The following is a 25,215-nucleotide window of genomic DNA, read 5'->3' as shown; positions in this document are numbered from 1 at the left end:
TCCGTTCTCCCTGCGCTCTCTCTCTTCGTTCTCCCTGCGCTCTCTCTCTCTCTCTGTTCTCCCTGCGCTCTCTCTCTTCGTTCTCCCTGCACTCTCTCTCTCACTCTGTTCTCCCTGCGCTCTCTCTCTTCGTTCTCCCTGCACTCTCTCTCTCACTCTGTTCTCCCTGCGCTCTCTCTCGGCTCTTCCTGCGCTCGCTCTCTCTCCATTCTCTCTCCGTTCTCTCTCCGTTCTCCCTGTGCGCTCTCTCTGTTCTTTCTCTCCTCGCCATGCTCTCTCTTCTTTCATGTTCTCTCCGTTCTCTCCCTGTGTTCTCTTTCCATTGTTTCCACGCTCTCTCCTCTCTTTCTCTCTCCGCTCTCCCTACGTTCTCTCTTTGCTCAAATGTATTCTCTCTGCATTCTCTCTCCCTGCACTCTTTGGATTCTCTCTGCACTGTCTGTGTGTTCTCACCTCTTTCTCCTTGCGCTCTCCCTGCGTTCTGTTTGCATTCTAACAGTGTTCTCTCTCTCTCTCTCTCTTCCAACAGGAAGGACCGTAAGATGGCGTTGATCCAGCTGGGCTCGGTGGAGGAGGCCATCCAGGCCCTGATCGACCTCCACAACTACGACCTGGGCGAGAACCACCACCTCCGAGTGTCCTTCTCCAAATCCACCATCTAGCAGCGTTCCCCTTCCCCCTCAGCGCCTCCGCTGTTCTGTTCACGGGTTTAAATCTGAGAGACGAAGCCTGACTGACGAACTTCTGTAACTAAAGACATGATTTTAAAAAAACTTTAATAATGAAAAATAGACAAAAAAAAAAAAACAGAGACTTTGGGTAGTTTTAGAGATTTTAGGGGTTTTAAAGTTATAAGGAGTTAGAGACTACTATATGACCTTCAGATAGAGGTAAACTGAAGGTTTTTTTTTTTTTTTTTTTTTTTTTTTTTTAAGCTGGAGACGTGTGAGCTTCGATTCGATAGCGACGAAGTTCCCGTTTTTACCTGTTTTATCTCACAGCCATTGCAGCACAGCCATTGCTGGAAGGTTTTAGCAGAACTGCAACAGAAATGATTTGACTTTGTTGGAGATGTTGGAGAAGTTTGGAGATGTTTATGGACGTGGACGTGAACATGGATGTTGATGTGCCTGTAGTGCTATTTAACTGTTAACGTTTCACCCAGGTGCTCCATCCAGCCTTCAGAACTGGAGCCTCATTGGATAGGCCACGCCCTCTTTGAATGTCCGTGATGTCATTACAAGGTGCCGCCGGGTAAAAAAAACCCTGTAGCGACGTTCCCTCACCAACGAGAGCTATCTTTCACGTAGCAGTAAAGCGTCCATGTGATGGATGGGGAACAGTACTGACACTTCGTCATATGTGCTCGGGATCTGTGAATACATCCTGAAAGATTTTATGTTCTCCTGTGAAATGGGTTTCATTTTAATTTTTAAAAAAAAAAATTAAACGTAAAACAGACGAGACTGTTGTGAAACCTGCATCGCCTGGTCCGGACCGCTTGGCCGCTCATTCGTGTTCAGCTGAGACGTTTTTATAGACATAAACATGCACGATCATTCCAGGAAAGCACGTCCAGCTGTCAATCATGCTGGAACACTCCAATCAGCAGAGCCCGGCTGTCAGGAAGCCCCGCCTCCTGTCATTTAACTGTCATTTTGAATGTGAATCATGTAGCCCCCCTCCGATGAACGATGCTTTCTGGTTGCTGATTGATTCCCTCTCCATTTGGTGTCCCTCTTGTAATCAAATGCTTTTCCTTTTAACTTTTGTTTATTTTATTTTTCTTTAATTTTTTTTCCTTTCCAGGTTGCATCCTCAGAATCAGAGTGAGTCAAACAGACCTGATTCGATGGAGGCTTTTTTTTCTGTCTCTCTCTCTTTTGCCTTGCTGTCCCACCTCCACATATCCAAAACCAAAATAAGAAAAGAAAAGTGAGAGGAAAAAAAGAGAGAGAAAGTGCATCTCTGTGGCACAGGGAGAAAAGCCGTCCTTACTGAAACACTCTGGTTTTAATATCGTGTTCATCGTGTGGTGAAATGTGTTAGTGAATTAAATTATCCCGTGGTTTCAGTCGGGGGGAAAAGGGGGGAAAAATCTAACGTTTCTGTGTGTAAATTTGAATTAAAAACGTAGAGGAAAAGGAGCTTCATCCTGATCCTGGAGAACCACCAGTCTTTACAGTTGCCAGGTCTGTGTTTTTCAAACTATTTATACCACAGCGCTGTTCAATTCTTGAGTCTGATTGGTCAGACCATGCAGATTATTGTTTCTATAGTAACCGTTCATTCACAGGGACTTGCACAGTGGACGCTCCACAGATTAAACGGCTTTAAAAAAACAATATCACGACGTTTTCTGTATGGAGACTTTGTTTCTTTAACATTTATGGAAGGAGTCTCCAGTGTCAGCGCTTTGTGATAGTCTAGAGGTAAAGATCTGATTTTTCCGGCATATTTTTTGTGGTTTGTCGGTAACATGACAAGCTTTTTTTTTTTTTTTTTTTACTTCAAGAGAGAGAAAAAAGAGATGCTGGTCAGGCAACGACTGTTTATAGCTGCTATAACGTAAGTAACTTGTTTCACGAGCATTAAATGTAACTATAAATGGATAAAAAGGATGAGGACGTTCTTTAATAAATTAAAATTCTAATGGTTAGCAAATTGTTGTGGTGTAAGAGGAATAAAACACTTGGGAATGTGTGTAGGTTTTTTAAGAGGTGGATTTTATGGTGATGCAGCGTTTCATAGCGAGGAATCGAAGCTCACTCTTGTAAATTTTTTAACATAAAAAATCAAGGTAGAAGATCAAAATGAACACAGGTCACATTTTTGGACCTTTAGTGCATGAAAATTAATTTCTGCAAACCTCCACATGTTAACTTTACTCTCTCTCTCTCTCTCTCTTTTTTTTTTTGCATCATGATGTGGGCGGAGCCTCGTAAAGCTTTTTATTTTTCCTGATTGTGCCAGAGGAAAAAAAAACTCCAAATGATTTTCTGATTTCATCACACAGACCTGGTGACCTTTCTCTCACCACACCCTCATCCATGATGTCTGCTCCTGATTTACACAGATCACTGGATCAGGAGCATTAGATTAGATAGAGATCAGACTGCTGGTTCTCAGGACGCAGGATCAGACTCATCCTCAAGCCTTAAAATTCCCATGGAGGGCCTCTAGATGGCGCTGCTCCTTTTCCTGAGTAAATCCCTGGCCTGTTTTTTCAGGCCGTGTTTCACAAAAAGAAAGATTTATAAAGAAAAATTAATTCAACATTGAAACAGAATGAAAAACAAAATGAAAAGCAGGGCAAGGGACAGTGTCTTGTCTTTTTTTTTTTTCTTTTTGCTAATTTTAATTTTACCTGAAGCGATTGATTCCACCCTTCGCTGACACTTCTCAAAAGAAATAAAATTTTTCTTTGAAGTTTACAGTCTTACATAAAGCAAAACTATTCAGGTCTATTTATCTTTAACGATTGTCAAGATTTTTTGGAGAAAAAAAAAAAGAAGTTACTTATTTTTGGTAATTTGTTCTTTTTTATGGAGAGAAACAAAACAAAACAACGAAAAAAAAAAAACACTCACCGGGTTTTTGTACCACTATAATCATTCATGACATCATGGTGAAAAGAAAAAAACGTCATATTTACTGTGTATTTACTTCATTTTCTTATTATGTGCCTTATAATGTGTTTATAATCAAAATAGGTTTTAGAAATATTACCTAAGATATCTTAAGTACTATTTTGTGCGATTGGTGAGAGGGTTGATTTGTTGATTTTTATTTGGAGCTTTTTGTTTTCTTGTAGTTTTTTTTTAGAAGTGTATTTTTGTGGGGACTCAGTATTGTGTGGTCTTTTTATTGGAATCATAAATTAACGTTTGGTGCTTTGAAGGCACACTGGAGAAACAAGAACGAACGGTTTGGTGTAAAAATGCTTGGTGTTATGCTGTGGGTCTCCTCCGTCATGTGTGTGTGTGTGTGTGTGTGTGTGTGTGAGAGAGAGAGAGTGTTAGTGAGAATCTCGGCTCGTTGTCTCTGCATGATGAAATGCTGTGAAATGAAGATCACGAATCCGTGATGGTTCCCGTGCGAGGATGTTTAATCCGTCTCTTTAAATCTTTTGCTCAAAAATGAACTCTGTTCATGCTTTTCCCAAAAATCACACTATTTTTAATAATCTATTCAGCATTCAAGAGTATGTTCTTACATTTAACAGTTGAGTGCAGAAGTTTGCAGATCTTACAGTTGTTTTGATAAATGGGGGGCAAAGAAGGAAAAATTACAAAATGTTAAAAATGAAACAATGTGATAAAGACAACAATCCAAAACACAGAAAAAATTAAACACAAGACGCGGACAAAAATTACAACTTATAAAGAAAATGGAGGCAGTTATAAAGGAATCACATTGAGAAAGGGGGGCACAAACTTTTGCCCTGAGCTTAATATCTTTCTCTTAATTTACACTTTTTGATCTCATAGTGAAGGAACATGTGTGAAACCCAAAAACACTAAGGAATATGAAATTCAGAGTCTGATTTAGTTACATCAGTATTTCCTCAGGGAAAGTTCCAGGTATTCAGAATCGTGTTACGCTGCTGCTTCAGTGGATTTTCTGAGCTCCACATTCAGATTATTAACATCACCTGCGCACAGTTCACGCCTGCGAGGTTAAATCCGAAAACAATTAATGAAGCTACAAGATACTAACCCGAGGTTGTGAAATCATAACGTGTGCACAGGATGTGGACAATATTTATACTGAATTAGTAAAATAAAGCCAGTGTTTGTGTTAATTCGATGCGCTCTACTGTAAAGAAAACATACTCACGGTGTGAAAGATAATCTGACCAAGCAACATCTGCTACACTTACAGAGAAACTTTAACTTCATTCATCATTTTATCCAGAAAATATTCACTGCTTGAGAGGAGCGATGCTTCTGATTAAGATCCGTCTCCTCTGATGTTCTGTGTGCAAGAAAAACTTTTTTGTAGACTTCAATGTGACTATATATTAAGTAATTAATAGTGTCATATTTATGTATGTAATATTGGCCTTAACTAGTGTGTTTGAGTGTATTTACAGCCAAAACATTAATAAATGTCAGCGTGATGTATTGAGGTTGCAGGTTAAGGCTTAAGTTCAGGGTCACGGTCAGACTTCGAGTGTAAGTCTTTTAGACACGCCTATGTTTTAGACAAACTCCGCCCTGCCTGTGCATAACTCCCACATAACTTCTAAAAGTCTGAAGTTACGTCTGAGGTCTAAATTTCATTATTAAATCCTCACTGCGTGCTTTTCTCAACCCCGAATCCAGCGGTAAATAAATCGCTATACATTACAACCATAAGGGTGCGCAAACTTTCGCATTCAACTGTATATTGGCCCAATAAGTGCTCTTAATACATGCTCTTGATTACATAAACAGGATGTGACTGGATCACAGTTCATTGTTCTGTGATATTGCATTAAATGAGGTGATGTTTAAGAGTTTTAGGATCCTGTAGATTTCAGTACGTGTCATTTCCTGTTAAAAAAAAATATTAATCTGAGATTAATTAATCTGTATCTGGAGAATCCCACAGCATTCAGCAGTGAATTTCTGATGTTTCTGAGCAGAATGATCTGAGATTTCAGTTCTGTGTGTGTGTGTGTGTGTGTGTGTGTGTTTTGAACTTATTTACTGTATCTTATAATCAGATTGATTTTAGGGGGTGTGGCCTGTTTTTGTGCTCTGTAGTGATTTTTATTTTTTCTTGATATATTTTTTCCCTCTTCTTTGTAAGGATGTGAAACTGGATAAAGGTGGCTAGGGTGTGTGTGTGTGTGTGTGTGTGTGTGTGTGTGTGTGTGTGAATGAGAAGGAAAAGGCTCGGCTGGTGGTGGTGTGAACGGCGTGACGCTGTATGCTGTATCTGTAAAAGCTTTTCATTTACAAACAGGAGAAAAAGCCAGATTTGTGATTTTTAACGTGGCACTAAAAGCAGTTCACTCTGATTCTGATTATATTTTCTCTCCATCACACTCACGTCTTTAATTTAAATTTGAATTCTTTTCACAGCTAAATCATTTCCAGTCCTGTCTTTCGACTCAGGCAGCATCGTCCCGCCATGACGTCCGACACTTTCCTGTTAAAATCCACCTTCACTTTTTTTTAAAACAGGTTTTATACTGAATTTAAACACAAATAACACAGGACCAAAGTTTATGTGCCTTTCATCCATCTATCAAGCTCATTTGTAACTTTCTTCCTGGATGTATATCAGAAATCAGAACCAACGTTTTTATGTGTTTGCTTTTTTTTTTTCTTTTTGCATTGTTGTTGCAATTCCACTGAAGTGTCTTCATGTTTTTTGTTTTTTTTTTAATCTATTTCCCCTCAAACAGAAGGTGAAGCCATATAACATATCAGAATTTCATAATATCAAATAATTTCCCCCATTAACGAGTTCCTGCACCGATGCTGAATGTTTCATACGTCATTCCATGAAATCTGCGTATTATTTTTTCATAAAAGCCTCATTCAATACGGTTGAGATTTACATTAAAACAAAAAGAACCATAAACGATTAAATTTTCATCTCATCTTTACACAAATTTAATTACGAAAGCTTTATTATTACCAAAGGAATTTGACTCTAATTGGACTGATTTAGACGTTAAGTTCTGAAACGCCATAAGCAAGAAAAAGACATTTTATAAAGAATTAAATTACGGGTGCGATGGGTATTTTTGTGCTCTTATTCCAAAACCTCAGCCGTTTTTGTGAGTGGAATATGTATTAATTAATCTCGTTAGTGATGAATATTAATTAATGAATAAATAATGAGAGTCCAGTTATGATAAATGATGACGCATGCCTTGTTTCCTTGTTTTATGGAACATCGTCGTTGAGGGAAAAACGCACACAAAAAGTTTATTCACATGCAAAAAGTGACTTCTGTTGCACTCGTAAAAGGTTTTAAGCTGTTTCTAAGCTTAAAGTTTCAGCCATCTTGACTTTTTTTTTTTTTCTATTTTCTCCTTTTTTTTTGGTCTAAACAATCTGGGCTACAATTCTTTCCTCACTGAAATTGTAAATTATTTTGCATTAAAAGGGAGGGACGTAAAAATGAAACGCGACTCAGGCACGATGCACATACAGAAAGTGCCTGCATCCGACCTCACGATCCTCACCTCGCCTTGAAATTCCCGTATTTATAACTCCTATGAATATTAATATGAATGTTCCACTACCAAAACAAACAAGTGCTTGTAAATATGTGCTCCCTTTTTGTTTTGTTTTTGTTTAAACCTGGCCAAAAAAAAAAGAAAAAAATCAACAAAAATTTAAAGGTTTCTGGGAACAAGATACAACACATTAGTTGATATGAACTGGTTTTTATATTTATGAAAATTCAACATGTTTTTTTTTGTCTTCTGTATTTTGATATTGCAGCAGGACCAGCTTTTTATTTGTAAAAGTCGTTTATGTGACGTTTGTGAGGAAAACGATGGAGAGACGAGCGGATTCAGTTTATGAGTTTGATGTAATAAAAATGCAAATAGAAGATTAAACTATTAAAGAAACATATTTTCTAATTTTTTTGCAGTGCATGGTTGATTTGGATTTTTCTTTGGTGTGTTTTTGTATTTTGTAGGAAGAGTTTTTTTTTTAAATTGCTTATCTATTATGCATAATCATTATTAGAGTTACAGCTATTATTATTATTATTATTAATATTATTATTATTATTATTACGCAGTCAGAGTCTCTGCTGATTTTTTCCTAATCAACTTTAATTGTAGCATGCCTCGAATAAATGTCATGACACCTGTACTTTCCTCAGTCCTCTGTCTCTTCGTGCTTTTCCCTTTGGGTTTATGTCCTGATCCTACAGACCTGGAGATGCCTCCAGTACCACCTTTAGCTCTCTCCATCTCTTTCAACCCCTTAACCTGTCAGATTCTTATCATTATTTTGATTATTAATATTAAAATTGGGTAGTTCTGACAGAGAGGAACACACTGAATGTCTCTGGCACTTTAAGGGGTTAAAATCTGGTTTTATATCAGACTGATTTATTGAAACTCTTCCGTTCTGCTGTTTTGTTGTCGGTGGTACTGGAGTGGAATCCGGGTTTCTTACTTTATCGCTGTCTTTCTAACTGCTCTGTTCTCTAACACACCCACACCGACCTGTAACACTCCTGCACGGGTTTTTCCTGCTCTAACACCCAGATTCACTTCCTCCTCTATTCTAATCATCACATCTTAAACTGCACTGATCACTGAGGCCTGGATTCACTATGGAGTTGCTTTTCTGTCAAAATTAATCATATATAATATTACTAATAGTAATAAGATATTGGTAGAACTCAGACCTCGTAATTGTGACCCAAGTTTTACGTCTGTGCAATCTTCATATTTCAACAACGAATCTTAATTTACATCTTTACAATGTTCATGTTGCGATTATGAGCTTTAATGAATGCCATGTTTATGAATCACAGATCTGTCACATGCTGCCAAAACACATTTCAAAATACAACTCGGTGGTTTTGATGAAAATAGTCAAAATAGCCACTTTGTTAGATTTTGAGGGATAAAAACTAAGTTTACTGTTACAACGAATGAAAAAGCGACGTGCATAAAATCAAGTCAATTTTAAAAACTTGCAAATTTAAATACCTGTAAATACTTTACAAACTTCACGAATCAACAAAATTCTTCAATTTCTCATATTTACAATTTTCTTTTAATTTTATAACATACAAATGTCTCAAACTTTAAATCTGTAAAGTTAAATTGTACAATTTGAGACATCTGTGTTTTATAAATTTACAATTTGAGATGTCTGTACAAATTTACAATTTGAGACATCTGTACTTTACAAATGTATGATTTGAGATGTCTGTACTTTACAAATGTATGATTTGAGATGTCTGTACTTTACAAATTTTTACGATTTGAGACGTCTGTATTTAACAAATTTACAAAATTTACAATTTGAGATGTCTATACTTTACAAATTTACGATTTGAGACATCTGTACTTTATAATTTGAGATGTCTGTACTTTACAAATTTACGATTTGAGACATCTGTATTTTATAAATTCTCAATTTGAGACTCCTGTATTTTATAAATTTACAATTTGAGACGTCTATACTTTACAAATGTATGATCTGAGACGTCTGTATTTAACAAATTTACAAAATTTACAGTTTGAGACGTCTGTACTTTACAAATTTTATGAATTTATCAACTGTATCACAACTATATCTATTTACAATTATAACTACAACTATATGAATTTCTCAGATTTACAATCTGAGATTTTTGTAGTTTTGACTCTCATGTACGATTACTTTGACAGAACACACTCCACCCTCCCCGACTCACTCTGCTCGTGCTTCTGCTCTGTGTTCTCCTGCAGGCTAAACACGTCAACAACTAAAAGCAAACAAACACGTAAACAGCCAGGTGTCAGTTTCTCCTCCACTCCCTGCTCTGCTCTGATGTGATTACCTAATTTAAGACGAGCAATGTTGTATAACTTTGCATAATTTCCTGAACCAATACTCTTGAGTCATCGAGTTCTCCAAACTTCAAACTGTACAATGCTGGAGTCTACCAGAGGTCAAAGGTCAAACTGAAACACTGGTTTAAGGTGATAGAGTTGAGAAAGTCAGATCTGGTTCTGTAGAATCGGAGTGTTAATAAATTAATGTTTTTTATTAATTAAGTAATTTTTAACATTTTTAACACAATTTCCAGTAATACAGTGAAGACTCATTCATACTTACAGTTGAGTGCAAAAGTTTGCACACCCCAACAAAACCTGTCTAATTGATGATGAGAGCGTTTCTGGGCAAAACTATTTTTCTGTTGATTTTGTCTGATGTTTTAGATGGTTGTCTGATTAGGGGACACACCCACACTGCATTTTTAGCATTTTAGAGCTGTATGTAAATTAAATACATATCATTAAACTTTTCCTTTTCCACTAAAACCATAAGGAATAAAACTTTCACATTTTACACTGGAAAACCAAAATGGTTCAGTCTAGAACATTTAGATGGTTCCTACATTGTCCGTTTAGGAGAACACTGTTAAGGTTCTGGGTAGAAGCCAAAAACCTTTTACTATCCATGGAATACTTGAGGAATCCTTTTTGAGCATCCTAGTTCTTCAGTCTGTTCCTCTAGAGCACAGGTTCCTCATCCCTGGTCCTGGAGAACACCCCATCCTGCACATTTGTGTAACATTCTACAGTAAGAAAAACACATAGACAACACAATTCTTTACTTTTTTTGCTAATTCAACTGCTTTAGGAAGAGGTAAGTCTTTAGCCGTCGTTTGAAGACTGCCAGTGACTCAGCTGCTCGGACATCTAGGGGAAGTTCATTCCACCACCTCGGTACCGGAACAGAGAAGAGTCTCGATGCAGTTCTTCCTTGTACCCTGAGAGATGGTGGAACCAGTTGAGCAGCGTTAGAGGGTCAGAGGGAGCGTTGTGCAGTGCAGGGTTTAAAAAAAAAGAAAATGTGCAGGACAGGGCGTTCTCCAGGACCAGGGTTGGGAACCTGTGCTCCAGGAGAACCCTTTTTAAGGTTCTGTGTAGAAGCAAAAAACATTTAATTATCCAGGGAACCAATGAGGAACCTTTTTCTTCTGTAAGTTCACCCATAATCTAGCACCCTAAAGGTCTCCATGTTAACCCTTTTACTTTTATGAATTTAAGTATTCCCCTCGAGGAATTCTTCTTCTTTTTTACTAACTGTCTGTTAAGCAAACCTATAAATAACGTTAATTCTCTGATTTCCTCTGGGTTCTCTGGTTTCCTCCCACTTCTCAAAAACATGCCACTAGTTGTGTAAATTAGTGAGTACGTTCTCTGAGTTCTCTCCCGAATGCACAACTCTGTTTTTTTCAGCTTTTATGTAACTGAGACTTTCTTCAGTTAAGATTATAACACAGAGCTGTGACTCAATGAAGTTTTACTCACACACTGTTAGCTTATTATGCAATATGTCTGTATGTGTGGAGGGAAATTCACTTTAGTGAAACAGTGAATATTCCCCAAGCTGTGTCCCTGACCTCAGAGTGTGTGTGTGTGTGTGTGAGAGAGAGAGAGAGAGACTAACTTCACAAAATAACTCTGTTCTCTTTGAGAATTACAGGTAAAGCTACATTTGACTACAAAAGTTTGCACTCCTCATGTTTTCTGGGTGAAAATCCCGTACCTTTATTATATAAAGGGGCGGAGCTAGGGCGATTCACCTGTGCGCGCGACTCAGGTGAGCTGGCTCTGACGTCACTGCACTATCTAACAGCTAATTTATTCCATTTACTCACTCTGACTCCATCCTTCCTTCCTTTAAAAACAGACACTAACTAAACTAACTACATAATTATGAAGTTAATGAAATTATTTTGGGCTAATGCTGTGGAATCTGAAAGGTAGTGCATGCTTCTCTTGCTGGGTCTAAATTGATCACGTGATGCAGAAGTAGCCAATCAGCGGTTTAATTAGCTCAGTTGGCTTTAGTGAAGTTCTCGGTTTGTAGCAGTGCAGCAGCCAAAAGCAATCAGGATGAATGTGTAAGTGCTCAAAGTCTCTCAGCAAAGCACAATTCATCATTTCATACTGTTAATCCTCCTGATAATCAGCTGTCTCTCAGTGGCATTAATGACATATTCATGTGTTTTTGTTGCAGAGGATTTAAAAGTCACTGTTTACTGACAGGAATCCAGTGGAATGGTCGTCAAATGGGTGAGTCACGTGACTGGAGTCAACATGGCGGCTGTGGCAGTGTTTTTATACAGAGCTGGGTTTATGGGAAAGCTTTATACAAAATAGCGAAGTGTTTTGCTAGTTTTGTAAGGTGTTGTGATGGTGTTAAGCACTACTAATCTCAACAGTGTGTGTGTGTGTGTGTGTGTGTGTGAGAGAGAGAGAGAGAGAGAGAGAGAGAGAGACTTGCAGTTTAAAAGTGAAGGCCACTAGGGGGCAGTAATGCATAGCTGTAGATTTGTAGGCCTGGGAATGAAGCCTGAACACACACACACATACACACACGCACACACACACACACTCTTATTGTTTATTGATGACAATAAACAGTAAAAAAGACACACAAGCTCTTTTATGATGCAGTTATATCAACACCACAATACTACAACAACCTTGTGTTTAAATAATCCCTTTTTATTCACTGCAGACTACATCAGCGTTGAACAAACCGTCTGTAAACACCATATTTATAAAATATATTTCATAAATAAACACATTAATAGTAGTATCTATAAATAAACACCAAATTCTGCTCACACTGATATGCTGGCTGTCACAGGGGCTACACTGGGGTTCATCAGGGACAGTTTAAATACATGGAAAAGACCTTGACCAAAAATAATGGCACCCTGGGTTGCTATCAGCTGATGACCTCTGCTATTAACGATGCGTATCTTTATCATTGTATCTGATCTCATCGGCTCTGGCGTTTCTGAACTTTATTTATTATCATCAGATTCTTTAATACAAGCAGGATTTAAAGCTTGGATGGTTTTTGGCATGATGGACAGAGGTGGAGGAGAAACACGTGCAGATGAGTAAGATGTCACGCAGAGCCAGAGAAGGGAAGTGGAGGAGTTAGAAAGACTGCGGAACTCAGAAACCGATAAGCATCAGATGACGAGAAGCTTAGAAAGATGTTATCTGATCAGTGAGTGAGGGTTGCGTAGAAAACGGAAGAATAAGAATGAAAAACAATGTGTGTGCTGCTGTTACAGTAAAACACTGAGTGACGGAGTTACTATCATCCTGAAGTATCCTATAACAGCACATTCCTAAGTGTTTTATTCCTCTTATACCACAGCACACTGCACTTTTGCAAAACATGTTCGTTCCTGCTCTCTCTCATTTTATAGCAGCTATAAACAGTCGTTCCCTCACCGATCGCGCTTTTTTCTCTCTCTCGATGTTAATAAGACAAAAAAAACAAATGCAACTTGTCATGTTCACGAGAAAAAAACGCAATGAAGTGTAAACTCGTCTGTCCTGAAGATCTTAAAGTTCCAGCTTTACCTCTGACTGTTACAAAGCTCTGACACTGGAGACTCCTTCCATCAGTGTTACATAAACATCATTATTTTACTTTATACTGCATCAGTATTTCATTTAAAATCACAATAATGCAGTTAATTTGTTTTATTACACGGAGTCTGTATTAATGTCTTTCCTTCCTGAAAAAAAAACTACATTCTTGCTGCAAAATGGCTTCAATATTAAAGTATTTTTTGAGCAGTTTAATTATTAATTGAATATAATTGGACTGGTGCTTGCTTATTTATTTATTTATTTATTTATCGCTGATGCAGTTCATGAGCTGAGCAGGAAGTGATGCTGCGTTACAGACAGGACATCCTCCGCCGTTGTGATGCTCCATCAGCACTTTTAGTTCCACATTATTTATGACTCCAGAGACACACATCTGCTCCAGCTGCCCCTAAAGAGACTCGAACAGCTGCTGATGAACTCGTTTCCCTCGTCTGCTCACTCGTCTGTTCACTCGTCTGCTCACTCGCTGCTCTCATCCCTCCAACACTGCACACATTCACAGCTCCTCACTTCCACTCCACTAAATCAGTCCTGAGGCTCTTCAGTGCTGAGTTCGACATCCTGAAACGCTTCATTGTGCTCGTGATCCCGAGCGACCGTCACATGACCATCACAACACTTTCCTCCTGCAGTTTCCCCCCAAACAGTCTCTTTATTTACCAGGAATTTTTTTTAGTCTTCCAGCAAATGTGTGGAATTGTGTGTGTGAGTGATCTGGATTAGAATTTTGTTTAAAAAAAATAAATAAATAAAATGATAGTAAAAATATAAAAATATTAATTTCAAAAAATGTATAACTTTGCATAATTCTATATAATATTATTGAATAATTGTACATTTATTTTAAAGCACTATTTTAAGCCTTTATTTTAAAATAATAATTACTATAAATTATATATTAATTATAATATAATTCCCTAATTTTCAGTTTTCCTGAATAAATGTGGATTAGAAGTTTGTTTAAAAAATTAAATAAAAAACTTACAGTAATAATATTTCTATATGTACTTTCATAGAATATATAATATTGCATTATTATATAATGAATATATTTAATTTTACATTTATTTTAAGGCATTATTTTGAAATTAAGCCTTTATTTTAAAATAATTATTATAAATTAAATATTATTTATTATATAATTCTCTGTATATATATTTTTCAGTTTTACTGAATGAGTATGATTTGGATTTGAATTTAAGTTCAATATAATAATAAATTTTTTAAATTTATTTTAAGGCTTTATTTTGAAATTGAGGCTGTAAATTAAAACATTTATTATAATAATTATAATTTTATAATAACTTAACTTTAATTATTATAATTTGTATATGAATTAGAACATAATTGTATCTTTTGTTTTTTAAATTAATTAAAAAAAAATCTAATTAGATTTCAATTTAATCAAATTCATTTTAATAATAAATTTGCTGAATCAACAAAATATGTGCTTTTCTTTTTAAAAATTGTTTGTCTGTTTGTTTTCAAATGAAGTACATTTTGAATTAATTAAATGATAGAAAAGAAATCTACGGCGCAAATTTATTTTAACTTTAACGTTTTAAAACAGCGCTGGATAATGATTCGGGTTACAAACATTCAAAGCCAAATCCTCGAAATATTACTGTATAAAAGTGACTTTTATAATAGCTAATAAATATCTACTCACACACACACACACACACACACACACACACAGCTGACTTCTGATGACACACAGCACCATGGGTCCCACACGCACTCATACAGCGTCACAAGTTGTCCACTTCCTGCCAGTGTTATGTCCAGGAATGATGGGAAATACACACTCTTCTTTGTGTGTGTGTGTGTGTGTGTGTGTGTGTGTGTGTGTGTGAGAGAGAGAGAGAGAGAGAGAGAGAGAGGGAGAGGGAGACAGATGGAGCGAGGAGTGCAGTGCAGCATATGTGTGTTAGAGACCACACCCAGATAATATTTCAGTCTGTTGTCCTCTTTGTCTCGCCGTCCAGTTTCGTGTCTGTCTGATTAAAGACACGGCTCTAAACTCCCAGTGAAACCCCCCATACACACACACACACACACACACACACACACACACACACACACACACACACCAGGATGATGGAGGGAAAAAAAATTCACAGCTGGCTGAAAATGTTTATATAAAAATGTGATCAGAGTTCAACTAATGTGAAAACCACAGCGCTGCTGAGTTCTGCACTCTGATTGGTCGTCAGGTGTTGATTAGTTTTGTATAACAGCAGCTCTGACAGTAGCGCAGGTTTATATTAATGCGCTCGTTCTGATACGTTACCGTTTCTATAGTAACAGCTCATTCACAGGGACGTGTACAGCAGACGCTCCGTATATCTTCTGTAAGGAGAATAGATGTTTATGTAACACTGATGGAAGGAGTCTCCAGTGTCAGCGCTTTGTAACAGTCAGAGGTAAAGCTGGAACTTTAAGTTTTCCGACATCTTCAGGACAGAGGAGTTTACGCTTCTTTGCGATTTTTTTTTGTCTTATTAATTCGAGAGAGAGAATAAAGAGAGGCTGGTGAGGGAACGACGGTTTATAGCTGCTATAACGTAAGTGACAACAGGAAGTAATTTCTTGTAACATTAAATGTAACTATAAACGGATAAAAAGTGTGATTTGTTGTTCTTTAATAAGTACAATCTTGTAATAGTTGATCAATTGCTGTGGTGTAAGAGGAATAAAATGCTTAGGGACATGCCGTTTTAGGAAAATAATCAACTTCAGGGTGATAACAGTAACTCTGCTTCATCGCACCATAAGTTTTGGCACTGTGTGACCTCGATCTTACTCGATCTGATGCGGAGTCTGATTTAATCTGGTTTTATTGACTGACGGATCGTTAGTTACAGTTTATTTTCCAGTTCATATCCTTTATTTAAAAACATCTCAGGCTCTGGAGGAAGTTTTTGAGGGAGGAAAAGATAAGCAGGTGGTGCTGACATTCCTGACATTCCTGCTCCGGTCACATGGGTGTGAGACTGAGCTCATTAGAGGAGCTGCCGGTCACATGACCTCCCCGAGCGCCGAGGATCCAATCACGTGCAGGTCATCGTTCTTCCTAACCACGGCGAGAGAACAAACAGGATTTCAACTCAATTCCATTTCCTCCTAAGATTAGCTAAATGTTAAACTGCTGCCAGGTTCTAGATACAAAAAAGAAAATAATCTGAACGTTGATCTGCAGGCTTACACAACATTCCTAGTTACTACACATTCTTGGAGAAAAGGTTCTGCTTGTTCCTCTGGGAGAACCCTTAACGGTTCCATGTAGAACCCTACAACAGAGAGTTTTCCTATAACAGAAGGTTTTATATTGGACCGTTGTAGGAAGTTAAGAACCTTTAATTATCCAATGCACCCATAAAGAACCATCACAGGATGATGATTAAAAAACAGACACACTTGAGGGAAGAAGCGTTCTTCAAGGGTTCTACAGGAATTTATGGATTTGAGAAAGTCATCCTCTCAGGGAGAACCATGCTGCTCTGAGCTACTTGTGGAGGAACTTTATGGAACGTTTCATTGGTTGTTAAAGGAACTTTTAAAGGTTCTTTTAAATGTAGAACCTTTCTACAGTTAATGAAATCTTAAAGATCTCCAAAATAACTTCCTTTCAAAGCTTAATAACAATTAATTAATCATTAGAACCCTTAAAGAACCTTGAAGTGTACCGAGGAGTAGGAGCTAAATGTTAAACTCCTGACAGGTTCTAGATATTAAGAAGAAAGTAATGAGCAGTAAGTTGAAGTTTGTACCACACACTTGCTCAGTTAACACACACACACACACACACACACACACTCTTAGAACAAAGGGTTCTTAATGGGTTCTTTGTTTGTTGATAATTAAGGCTTTCTTGGCTTCCAAAAAAGGGTTCTACATGGAACATTTCTGATAGGAAAACACTCTATTGTAGGGTTCTACATAGAACCTTTAAGGATTCCTGTAGAGAGACAACCGGAGAACCATTAAGGGTTCTAGATTTTTTTTTAAAGGGTGTACACTTCTGGTGCACTTCATGTGAGGCCGGTGTGAGAACAAAATAATGAGGCATGACGTTCCGTGTTTCCACGCACACAGTTTCCCTATCTGAACAGGAAGTAGAACCCTTTTAGGAAGCTAAGAACCCTTAATTATCAAATGAATCCTTGAAGAACCTCTTTCAGTAAGATTGTACCAAGTACTAAGAATTTAAATGTTAAACTCTTGACAGGTTCTAGATGTTGAGAGGAAAATAGTGAGCAATAATTTTCAGTTTGTACCCCACACTTACACAGTGGATTCCTTAAGGGTTCTGCATGGGTTCTAAAGGTTCATTGAATCATTAAGGGTTCTTGGCTTCCAAAAAAGTGGTCTACTTGAAACCCTTTCTGATGCAGAAAAACTTTGTTGTAGGGTTTTACACAGAACCTTTAAAGATTCCTTCAGCGAGACGAAGAAACTTTAGGCGTTTCCTAAAAGAAAGAGTTCCCAGGAGAACCCTTTCAGGAAGCTAAGTAACCTGTAACCAAGAAACTGCATGTTAAACTCTGGACAGGTTCTAGATATTATATTATATTATTTGGAGTTTGTACAGCACACTTACCTAGTTACTCCACACACTCTTAGAAGAAGGGTTCTAATGGGAACCCTGCTATATTACAGGGCAAACCCTCGTGATTACTGATTACTAAACCCCGGACATGAAGGTTAGTTATAGCTGAGAAACCACACATTGGAGAATTAAGGGTTCTTAAATGGGTCCTAAAAGGGTTCTCTGTGGAACTCTGACAGGTTCTAGATATGAAGATAATTTGGAGTTTGTAGTGCACACTTACTCAGGTAATACGTACACTCTTTTTTTTAAAAATAAAGAAAAAAGCTTTGTTGGATAATTAAGTGTTTTTTTTCTGATATGGGAAACACTCTGTTGTTGGGTTCTACAGAGAACCCTTAAAGGTTCCCCCAGAGGGGCAACTTCAGTGTGTTTGTGAGTGTATATGGATTTATTGTAATATTAAACATTGATGTATTATCGTTATTAAACCTGGGACATGGAGGTTCTTTAAAGCTTAAAAAAAAAAAAAAAAAAAGGCTAAACATTGTGTTCATTCCTCACTCCTGTGGTGGAGGTGCATAAGTATTTGCCCCCTCCTGCCCCACTGGACTGTGTTTGAGGTGCTGCATGTTGATGATGAAGGCTTATTCCTCCTCAGAGTTCCTCCCGTGTGAATGTAGTAAAGTCATGCTGAAGTGACACCAGCGTGTTACTGATACGCCGCCGCTAATGAACTCGGGTGTGGATTTCGAAGAGTGGCGTCTGAAATAAGAGCCGTGTGCTGGAAGCCGTGCGTCAGACTGCAGGCCTGTGATGAGTGTGTGGCTTTAAACACCGCAGTGTAACAGAACCACTGACCGAGTGGAGACGAGAGTAATTACAGCACACAGATCTCACTACGCTGGGGTTCTCTCGGTTCTCGACCTCGCCGTGCTTGGCCCCCTCGACTTACTCTGTATTACTCTGTAGATATTTTATAAAACATGCGCTTTACTGTAAAATACACCACAGTGCCCTGGAATTCTGGATTGTGATTGGTCAGAAGGTGTTGATTAATTTTCCTTAATAGCAGCTCTGGCAGTAGCGCAGCTGCAAATCACAGGTTTATATTTATACTTATTTATACATGCTCGTTAAAATAATTCGTTACCGTTTCTATAGTAACAGCTCATTCACAATATGGTGGACTCTCCATATAATCTAATACTAATAATAATTTAATGAAGATGAATATATAAATGTATAATTATTGATGCACAGTTTTCTGTAAGGAGACGTGTATGTAACATTTAAGGAAGGAGTCTCCAGTGTCAGTGCTTTGTAACAGTCTTGGAAAAATCTCGGTAACATGACGAGCTGCATTTTTTTTTTCTCCCTTTTTTCTTATTTTACTTTAAGGGAACGTAAAAAGAGAGACTGGTGAGGGAACGACTGTTTATAGCTGCTCTAACGTAAGTGAGAACAGGAGCACAACATTAAATATAACCATTAATGGATAAAAAATTGTAATCATTAGCAAATTGCTGAATAAGGAATAAAAGGAATAACAGACTTCAGAGCGTGCTGCTGTTGGAAACCTTTGAGTAGTAGTAGTTGTTGATTACTTTCCTATAACGGCGTGTCCCCTGGTGGTGGTATTTTTCAGTCTTGAGTGGAAAATTAGAATTGTGTGTAATGTGCATTAAAAAAAAAAAATTACATATCAGAGTGCCAATACTTTTGCAGCCAACATAACACCTCTCTCGTGAATAAAATTCAGTCGTTGCTAATATTTAACCTTTAATTGCTAAATGATTGTGCTTTTTAACTTAAGATGTACGGTTTAGAAAGTATTGGCACCCCTAACGATAGTGAAGCTCTGTGGAAGAGTGGAAACGTTCCAGAGGAGTGTTTGTGAGCTTCCGCAGTCATATCCTCGCTGATCTGCTCTCTGAGTGAGTGTGTGTGTGTGTGTCATTGTGCAGATCATCTCTGGGATAAATTTAGACCTGGAGATGGAGAACCGAAAGAGCCTGCTCTGCTGCTGCTCTGCGTTGTCATGGTGATTCTTGACCTTTAGTGGCAGCGTGTCTTTTTTCCTCTCGGCCACATAATCGACTTATTTATATCAGTCGTGTTATTGATGAGCAGAGAAGAGACGCCGCTTTTAAGCGAGAGTGAGAGCGAACAGAGAACAGGACTTTTATCCGGCTCTGAAAAGGACAAAGTGCTCGTCTTTATTCAGCTCGAGGAGGAGTGATGTGATGTGATGTGATGTGTAGTGGTACTGGAAAAGAAAAAGAAAAAGTCCAGGGTAATTTATATTCATGTAAATAAAGAACAGTGATGAGCAGCGACTGCTAACTACACACAGTCTTATTCTTTTTATTTATTTAATAATTTACAGTTCAGGTTAATTCTTTATTATTCATTCATTTGTTAAAGTCAACGCTTTAATGACTTCAGTGAGGAAATAAGCAATGAAAAAAATATTATCCTTGCATTTTATTTGGCTCTTACAGGCAAAAATAATTTTAAAAATAGTTATTATAAAATAATAAAATAATAAATTCAAAATTATTATTATATATTTGTACTAAAATCAAAAGCATTGTTTCATACATCTCTCATTAGTGTATGCGAGCAATGTGTAAACCCTAATAAATAAAAAGTGTTTTTTTTATTTATTTATCTGTAAATCTTTGTTTAATTTTATTTGAATTCTATTTTATTTGCTATATTTTGTGTGAAAATTGATTTCAAATCAATGACATTATTTCAATTATTACAAAATTTTAATTAACTAAATAAAAAAAACATGGAAAGAATTTTTTTTTTTAAAAAAAGGAAAGTCACAAAACACCTCAGAGCTGAAAAATGTTCTAGTCAAGAAAACTAGAGAGCAAAAGAAGCTGAAAAGGTGTGTGTGTGTGTGTGTGTGTGTGTGTGTGTGTGTGTGTGTGTGTGTGTGTGTGTGTGTGTTACAGTAAATCACTGAGTGTTTATCAGAAGAAGCTTTGTGGTGAAGTCTGACATACTTTCCGAAGAGTCAGGCACAGAAAATGTGAGCGTTTAACCACAGAACCTTCAATAAAAAAAACACAGATTGTTATTTAGAAGACAATGTGAGGACTTGGAAAATATTCAAATACCAATTAAAGTAACTTCAACACCAAAATAGGAAAAACCTTCAATAAAACCACACACACTTGTTTGTTCAGTGGTTGTACCTGTTTGCCTTAGTATAATTTTAGTGTAACAATAATAATAATAATAAGAAGAAGAATATAATTTTTTTAAATAAAATCTCACAGAGCAGACGAGAGAAAACAATAAGCCTGATGCGATATTTCTTTGTAGCTGGAATCCCAAATTTACTGACAATATTACTTCTACTCAAGTATGAAAAGTACTTCGTTGTTAAAAAAATAATGTCATGTTTAATGGGTTTTATCAAAAATCTTTCCTACAAACTGTGAACAAAACAATAACATGTTGTAACAGACAAACCTGGAGCTATGATAACGTTAGCTAGTTGAACAGGAAAATAACAACAAACACCAAAATAAAAAACAACAACAACAAAAAACAACATCCGCTTGGTAAAGTGACAGACTGAAGTTGGACACTGAGCTGTTTAATGCTTTATAACGCACTTCAGCAGAAGCTAATTTGAGACTTCTGGCTGTTAATTTGTGTATTTGCTAAGTTTGGGTAGCAGTTAGCGAGTTAGCATAGGTGCTAGTATAACTAGTCAGAGATGGTGGTTGGAAAACTAGCTAAAGATTATCTTTAAAAATATCTTAATAGTGAAACAGTTTCCACATCTGGATATAAATAATTATCATTTAAATTATTTTAGGAGCTGACCAAGTGATGAGATGTGTAGCTAGAAATTAGCAGTGCGTCACTCGCTAACTCTTATATTGTAGTAAATTATTAATTGGTGTAAAAGACATTTCTGAGGTAAAAGAACTAAAAGTTTAAAAAAATCCCAAAATTTTATGATTGTACACCACTGATGGACAGTAAATATTCTAACTGCAATGACTGGGGTAAAGATATACAGTCCCCTCCAAAAGTATTGGAACGACAAGGCCATTGTTTTTGTTTTTGCTCTACGCTGAAGACATCTGGGTTTGAGATTAAAAGATGAATATGAGACGATAGATCAGAATTTCAGCTTTCATTTCCTGATATTTACATCTAGACGTGTTAAACAACTTAGAACATGGCACCTTTTGGTGGCAGAAACACTCAATTGTTAGGGGAGCAAAAGTATTGGAACAGATAGTAAATTAAAGTAAATAACACTTAATATTTGGTTGCGTATCTTTTGCTTGCAATAACTGCATCAAGCCGGTGATCCAGTGACATCACCAAACTGCTGCGTTCTTCTTTTGTGTTTCTTTTCCAGGTTTGTAGCGCAGCTTCTTTCAGTTGTTGTTAGTTTTGGGGGGTTTCTCCCTTCAGTCTCCTCTTCAGGAGGTGAAATGCTGCTCAGTTGGGTTAAGGTCTGCTGATGGACTCGTCCAGTCTAAAACCTTCCACTTTTTCCCCTGATGAAGTGCTTTGTTGTGTTGCAGTGTGTTTTGGGTCGTTGTCTTGCTGCATGGTGAAGTTCCTCCCAGTTGGATGATTGGATGCATTTCTCTGTAAATTGTCAGACAGAATGTTTCTGTAGGTTTCTGAATTCATTCTGCTGCTACCATCATGAGCTCCATCATCAGTAAAGATTAGTGAGTCTGATCCAGAAGCAGCCATGCAAGCCCAAGCCATGACACTACCTCCACCATGCTTGACCCATGAGCTCATATGTTTTGGATCATGAGCAGATCCTTTCTTTCTCCACACTTTGGCCTTTCCATTACTTTGGTAGAGATTCATCTTGGTTCCAGAACTTTTGTGGTTCATCTCTGTTTTCTTACTGCTGATGAGAGGTTTGCATCTTGTGGTATGACCCATATTTCTGCTCCTGAAGTCTTCTTCAAACGGTGGATTGTGATACTTCACCCCTGCAATGTGGAGGTTGTTGATGATGTCACTGTCTGTTGTTTTTGGGTTTTTCTTCACAGCCCTCACAATGTTTCTGCCATCATCAGCAGTTATTTTCCTTGGTCGACCTGTTCCATGTCTGGCTGATAGTACACCAGTGGTTTCTTTTTTTTATAGGTCATTTCAAATTGCTGTATTGGCTATCCCCAAAGCTTATCCCTCTTTTCTCAGCTTCAAAATGGCTCACTTTTCTCCCATAGACAGCTCTCTGGTCTTCATGTTGGTTTATCCTTTCTTGGTTGGTTTATTCTTTCAGTCTTCACAGATGAAACCCAGGACTCAAACCAAGAATAAACATTCAGAACTATTAATTGTTTAAACAATCAATCTAACAGGACACATCTGGGCAACAAGAAACATCTGTCAGTCACATGTTCCAGTATTTTTGATCACTTGACAAATGGGTGGGTTCAAACAAAAGGTGCCATGTTCTAAGTTGTTTAACACGTCTAGATGTAAACATGAGGAAATGAAAGCTGAAACACTGAGCTATTGTCTCATTCATCTTATGATCTCAAACCTAAACGTCTTCAGCGTAGAGCAAAAACAATAAAACTGTCCTTGCTGTTCCAATACTTTTGGAGCAGACTGTATACATAAGAAATAAAACATAACAGAACATGCTGTTGTAGGAAAATAATCAATGACAGGGTGGTGCAATTAAAAGCAACTGTTATGAAGTTGATTATTTTCCTGTAACAGCACACGCCTGAGTGTTTTATTCCTCTTCAACCACAGCAGTCTGCTAATGATTACAAATTTTAATGTATTAAACCAAAAAAGTATGATGTTCTTTATCAGTTTATAATTACATTTAATGTGTGTATATTGCATCTACAAAGATATGAAAGGAAATAACTGTTACTTCCTGTGGTCTTCAGGTTGCACCGCAGAACCCACAGCTCATAGAACAGGAACAAACGTAAATGTGAAAAAGTATGTGCACCCACATGAGCCGGGTGCACTTTTATCATCACAAATATTATACCAAAAATGGTCAAATAGTGTGTGTGTGTGTGTCTGTATCAGTTCACAAGTTTCTGAATTTCATAAATATTATCTCATGATGTGTAAATCCATAGATTACCTTTATTTACTCTTTATTTTCAGAGAGAGAGAGAGAGAGAGAGCTAGCAAGAGTAAGAGGGAGACTTTTTGACTTTTAGAATCCTTTATTTTACACAAGTCACAGTTTACACCGTAAGATCAGAGTGACTCAATAAATAAAGGCATTTAAATAAATCAGGCTAAACATAAGAGTGAACAGTTTGAGTATGTAGTTGTGATGTTTCTATCGATCTAAAGTTCTTCCTCCACTACAGAGCACAGAGCCTCCTCACAACACCACACTGCCTTTAACATCTCCAAATCCCCCATACTCCTGTAAAAAATTAAAATCAGTCAGAGTTCTTGATTTAATTAGCCTGGAGAGAATTCTTGTAGTTTCACAGTCTGTGTAAGAGGGAGAGAGAGAGACACGGATAGACAGAGGCACAGAGATGGGGGGAGAGAGAGAAACAGAGCACAGAGATGGATTGAGTGGGTGAGGGGGGGGAGAGAGAGAGAGAGAGAGAGACACACACACAGATAGACAGAGGCACAGAGAGAGAGAGAGAGAGAGAGAGAGAAACAGAGCAAAGAGATGGATTGAGAGAGATAGAGAGTGAGGGAGAAAGAGAGAGAGACAGGGAGAAAGACACACTGACAACGACTGAGAGGGAGGGGGAGAGAGAGAGTGACGGAGAAAGAGAAACGGAGAAAGAGACAGAGAAAGGACGACAGAGAGGTATAGAGAGACAGAACGGGGCAGAAGGAGAGAGAGAGAGAGAGAGAGAGAGACACAGAGAGAAAGAGAATGAGAGAGAGGGAGAAGGAGAGAGACATGGAGAAAAACAAACAGGGAGGGTGGGAGAGAGACACAAAGAAAAAGAGAGAGGGACTGAGATACCGACAGAGAAACAAAAACATACATGAAGATACACAGAGAGCGCAACTCGGAGAGACAGATGGGCACAGAAACATATTTTCACTCACACACACACACACACACACACACACACACACACACACACACACACAAACAGTCACCAGAGTTTACACAGAAATGTAGGGAGAAAAAAAATAATGAGAGAGCTGTAGTTATTCTGGGCACAAAACTGTTTCAGATAAATATAATTAATGTACGTGGGAAATGTACCCGAGACAAAGGGTCTAGTTTTCTCCGTCTTATCTGTGCGCGCACACACACACACACACACACACACACACACACACACACACACGGTTGATGTGTATCTGACGCCACTAGAAGCCCAGATAACTCATCAGCACGCACCATCTGAGTTAACAGCTGAAAGTGTTCATGCACTGCAAAAAATGGAAAAAAATGGGGGGAAAAAAATTTAAAAACAAAACAAAACAAAAACCCCAGAGCTTTAGCTTCTACTTTTATCAGCAAACATAAACACAGATAAAGAATGAAGATGTGATCAGTGGTGTTGCTTCATCATAT

At 37.5% G+C, this 25,215-nt stretch overlaps 1 protein-coding gene and 1 long non-coding RNA gene across 3 annotated transcripts in view; both read left to right on the top strand.

Annotated features, from left to right (window-relative positions):
• Window positions 1-7,591, top strand: part of ptbp3 (polypyrimidine tract binding protein 3) — a 66,197-nt gene extending 58,606 nt beyond the window's left edge. For both annotated transcript variants that reach the window (XM_053241102.1, XM_053241103.1), the window contains exon 14: window positions 530-7,591. In XM_053241102.1, the coding sequence (XP_053097077.1) occupies window positions 530-662 (133 nt within the window). In that variant the 3' untranslated portion in view covers window positions 663-7,591. The remainder of the gene's footprint in view (window positions 1-529) is intronic.
• Window positions 7,592-11,378: 3,787 nt separating this feature from the next.
• Window positions 11,379-20,017, top strand: LOC113544148 (uncharacterized). Its single transcript, XR_003404480.3, has 3 exons — window positions 11,379-11,595; window positions 11,712-11,767; window positions 19,634-20,017. It is a non-coding gene; the product is annotated as an uncharacterized LOC113544148 (long non-coding RNA).
• Window positions 20,018-25,215: the final 5,198 nt, after the last annotated feature.

This window comes from Pangasianodon hypophthalmus, chromosome 17 (genome assembly GCF_027358585.1).
Source record: "Pangasianodon hypophthalmus isolate fPanHyp1 chromosome 17, fPanHyp1.pri, whole genome shotgun sequence".
Classification (NCBI taxonomy): Eukaryota; Metazoa; Chordata; class Actinopteri; order Siluriformes; family Pangasiidae; genus Pangasianodon; species Pangasianodon hypophthalmus.
The sequence above is the reverse complement of the archived record's forward strand: the minus strand, read 5'-3'. Positions and strand labels throughout refer to the sequence as shown.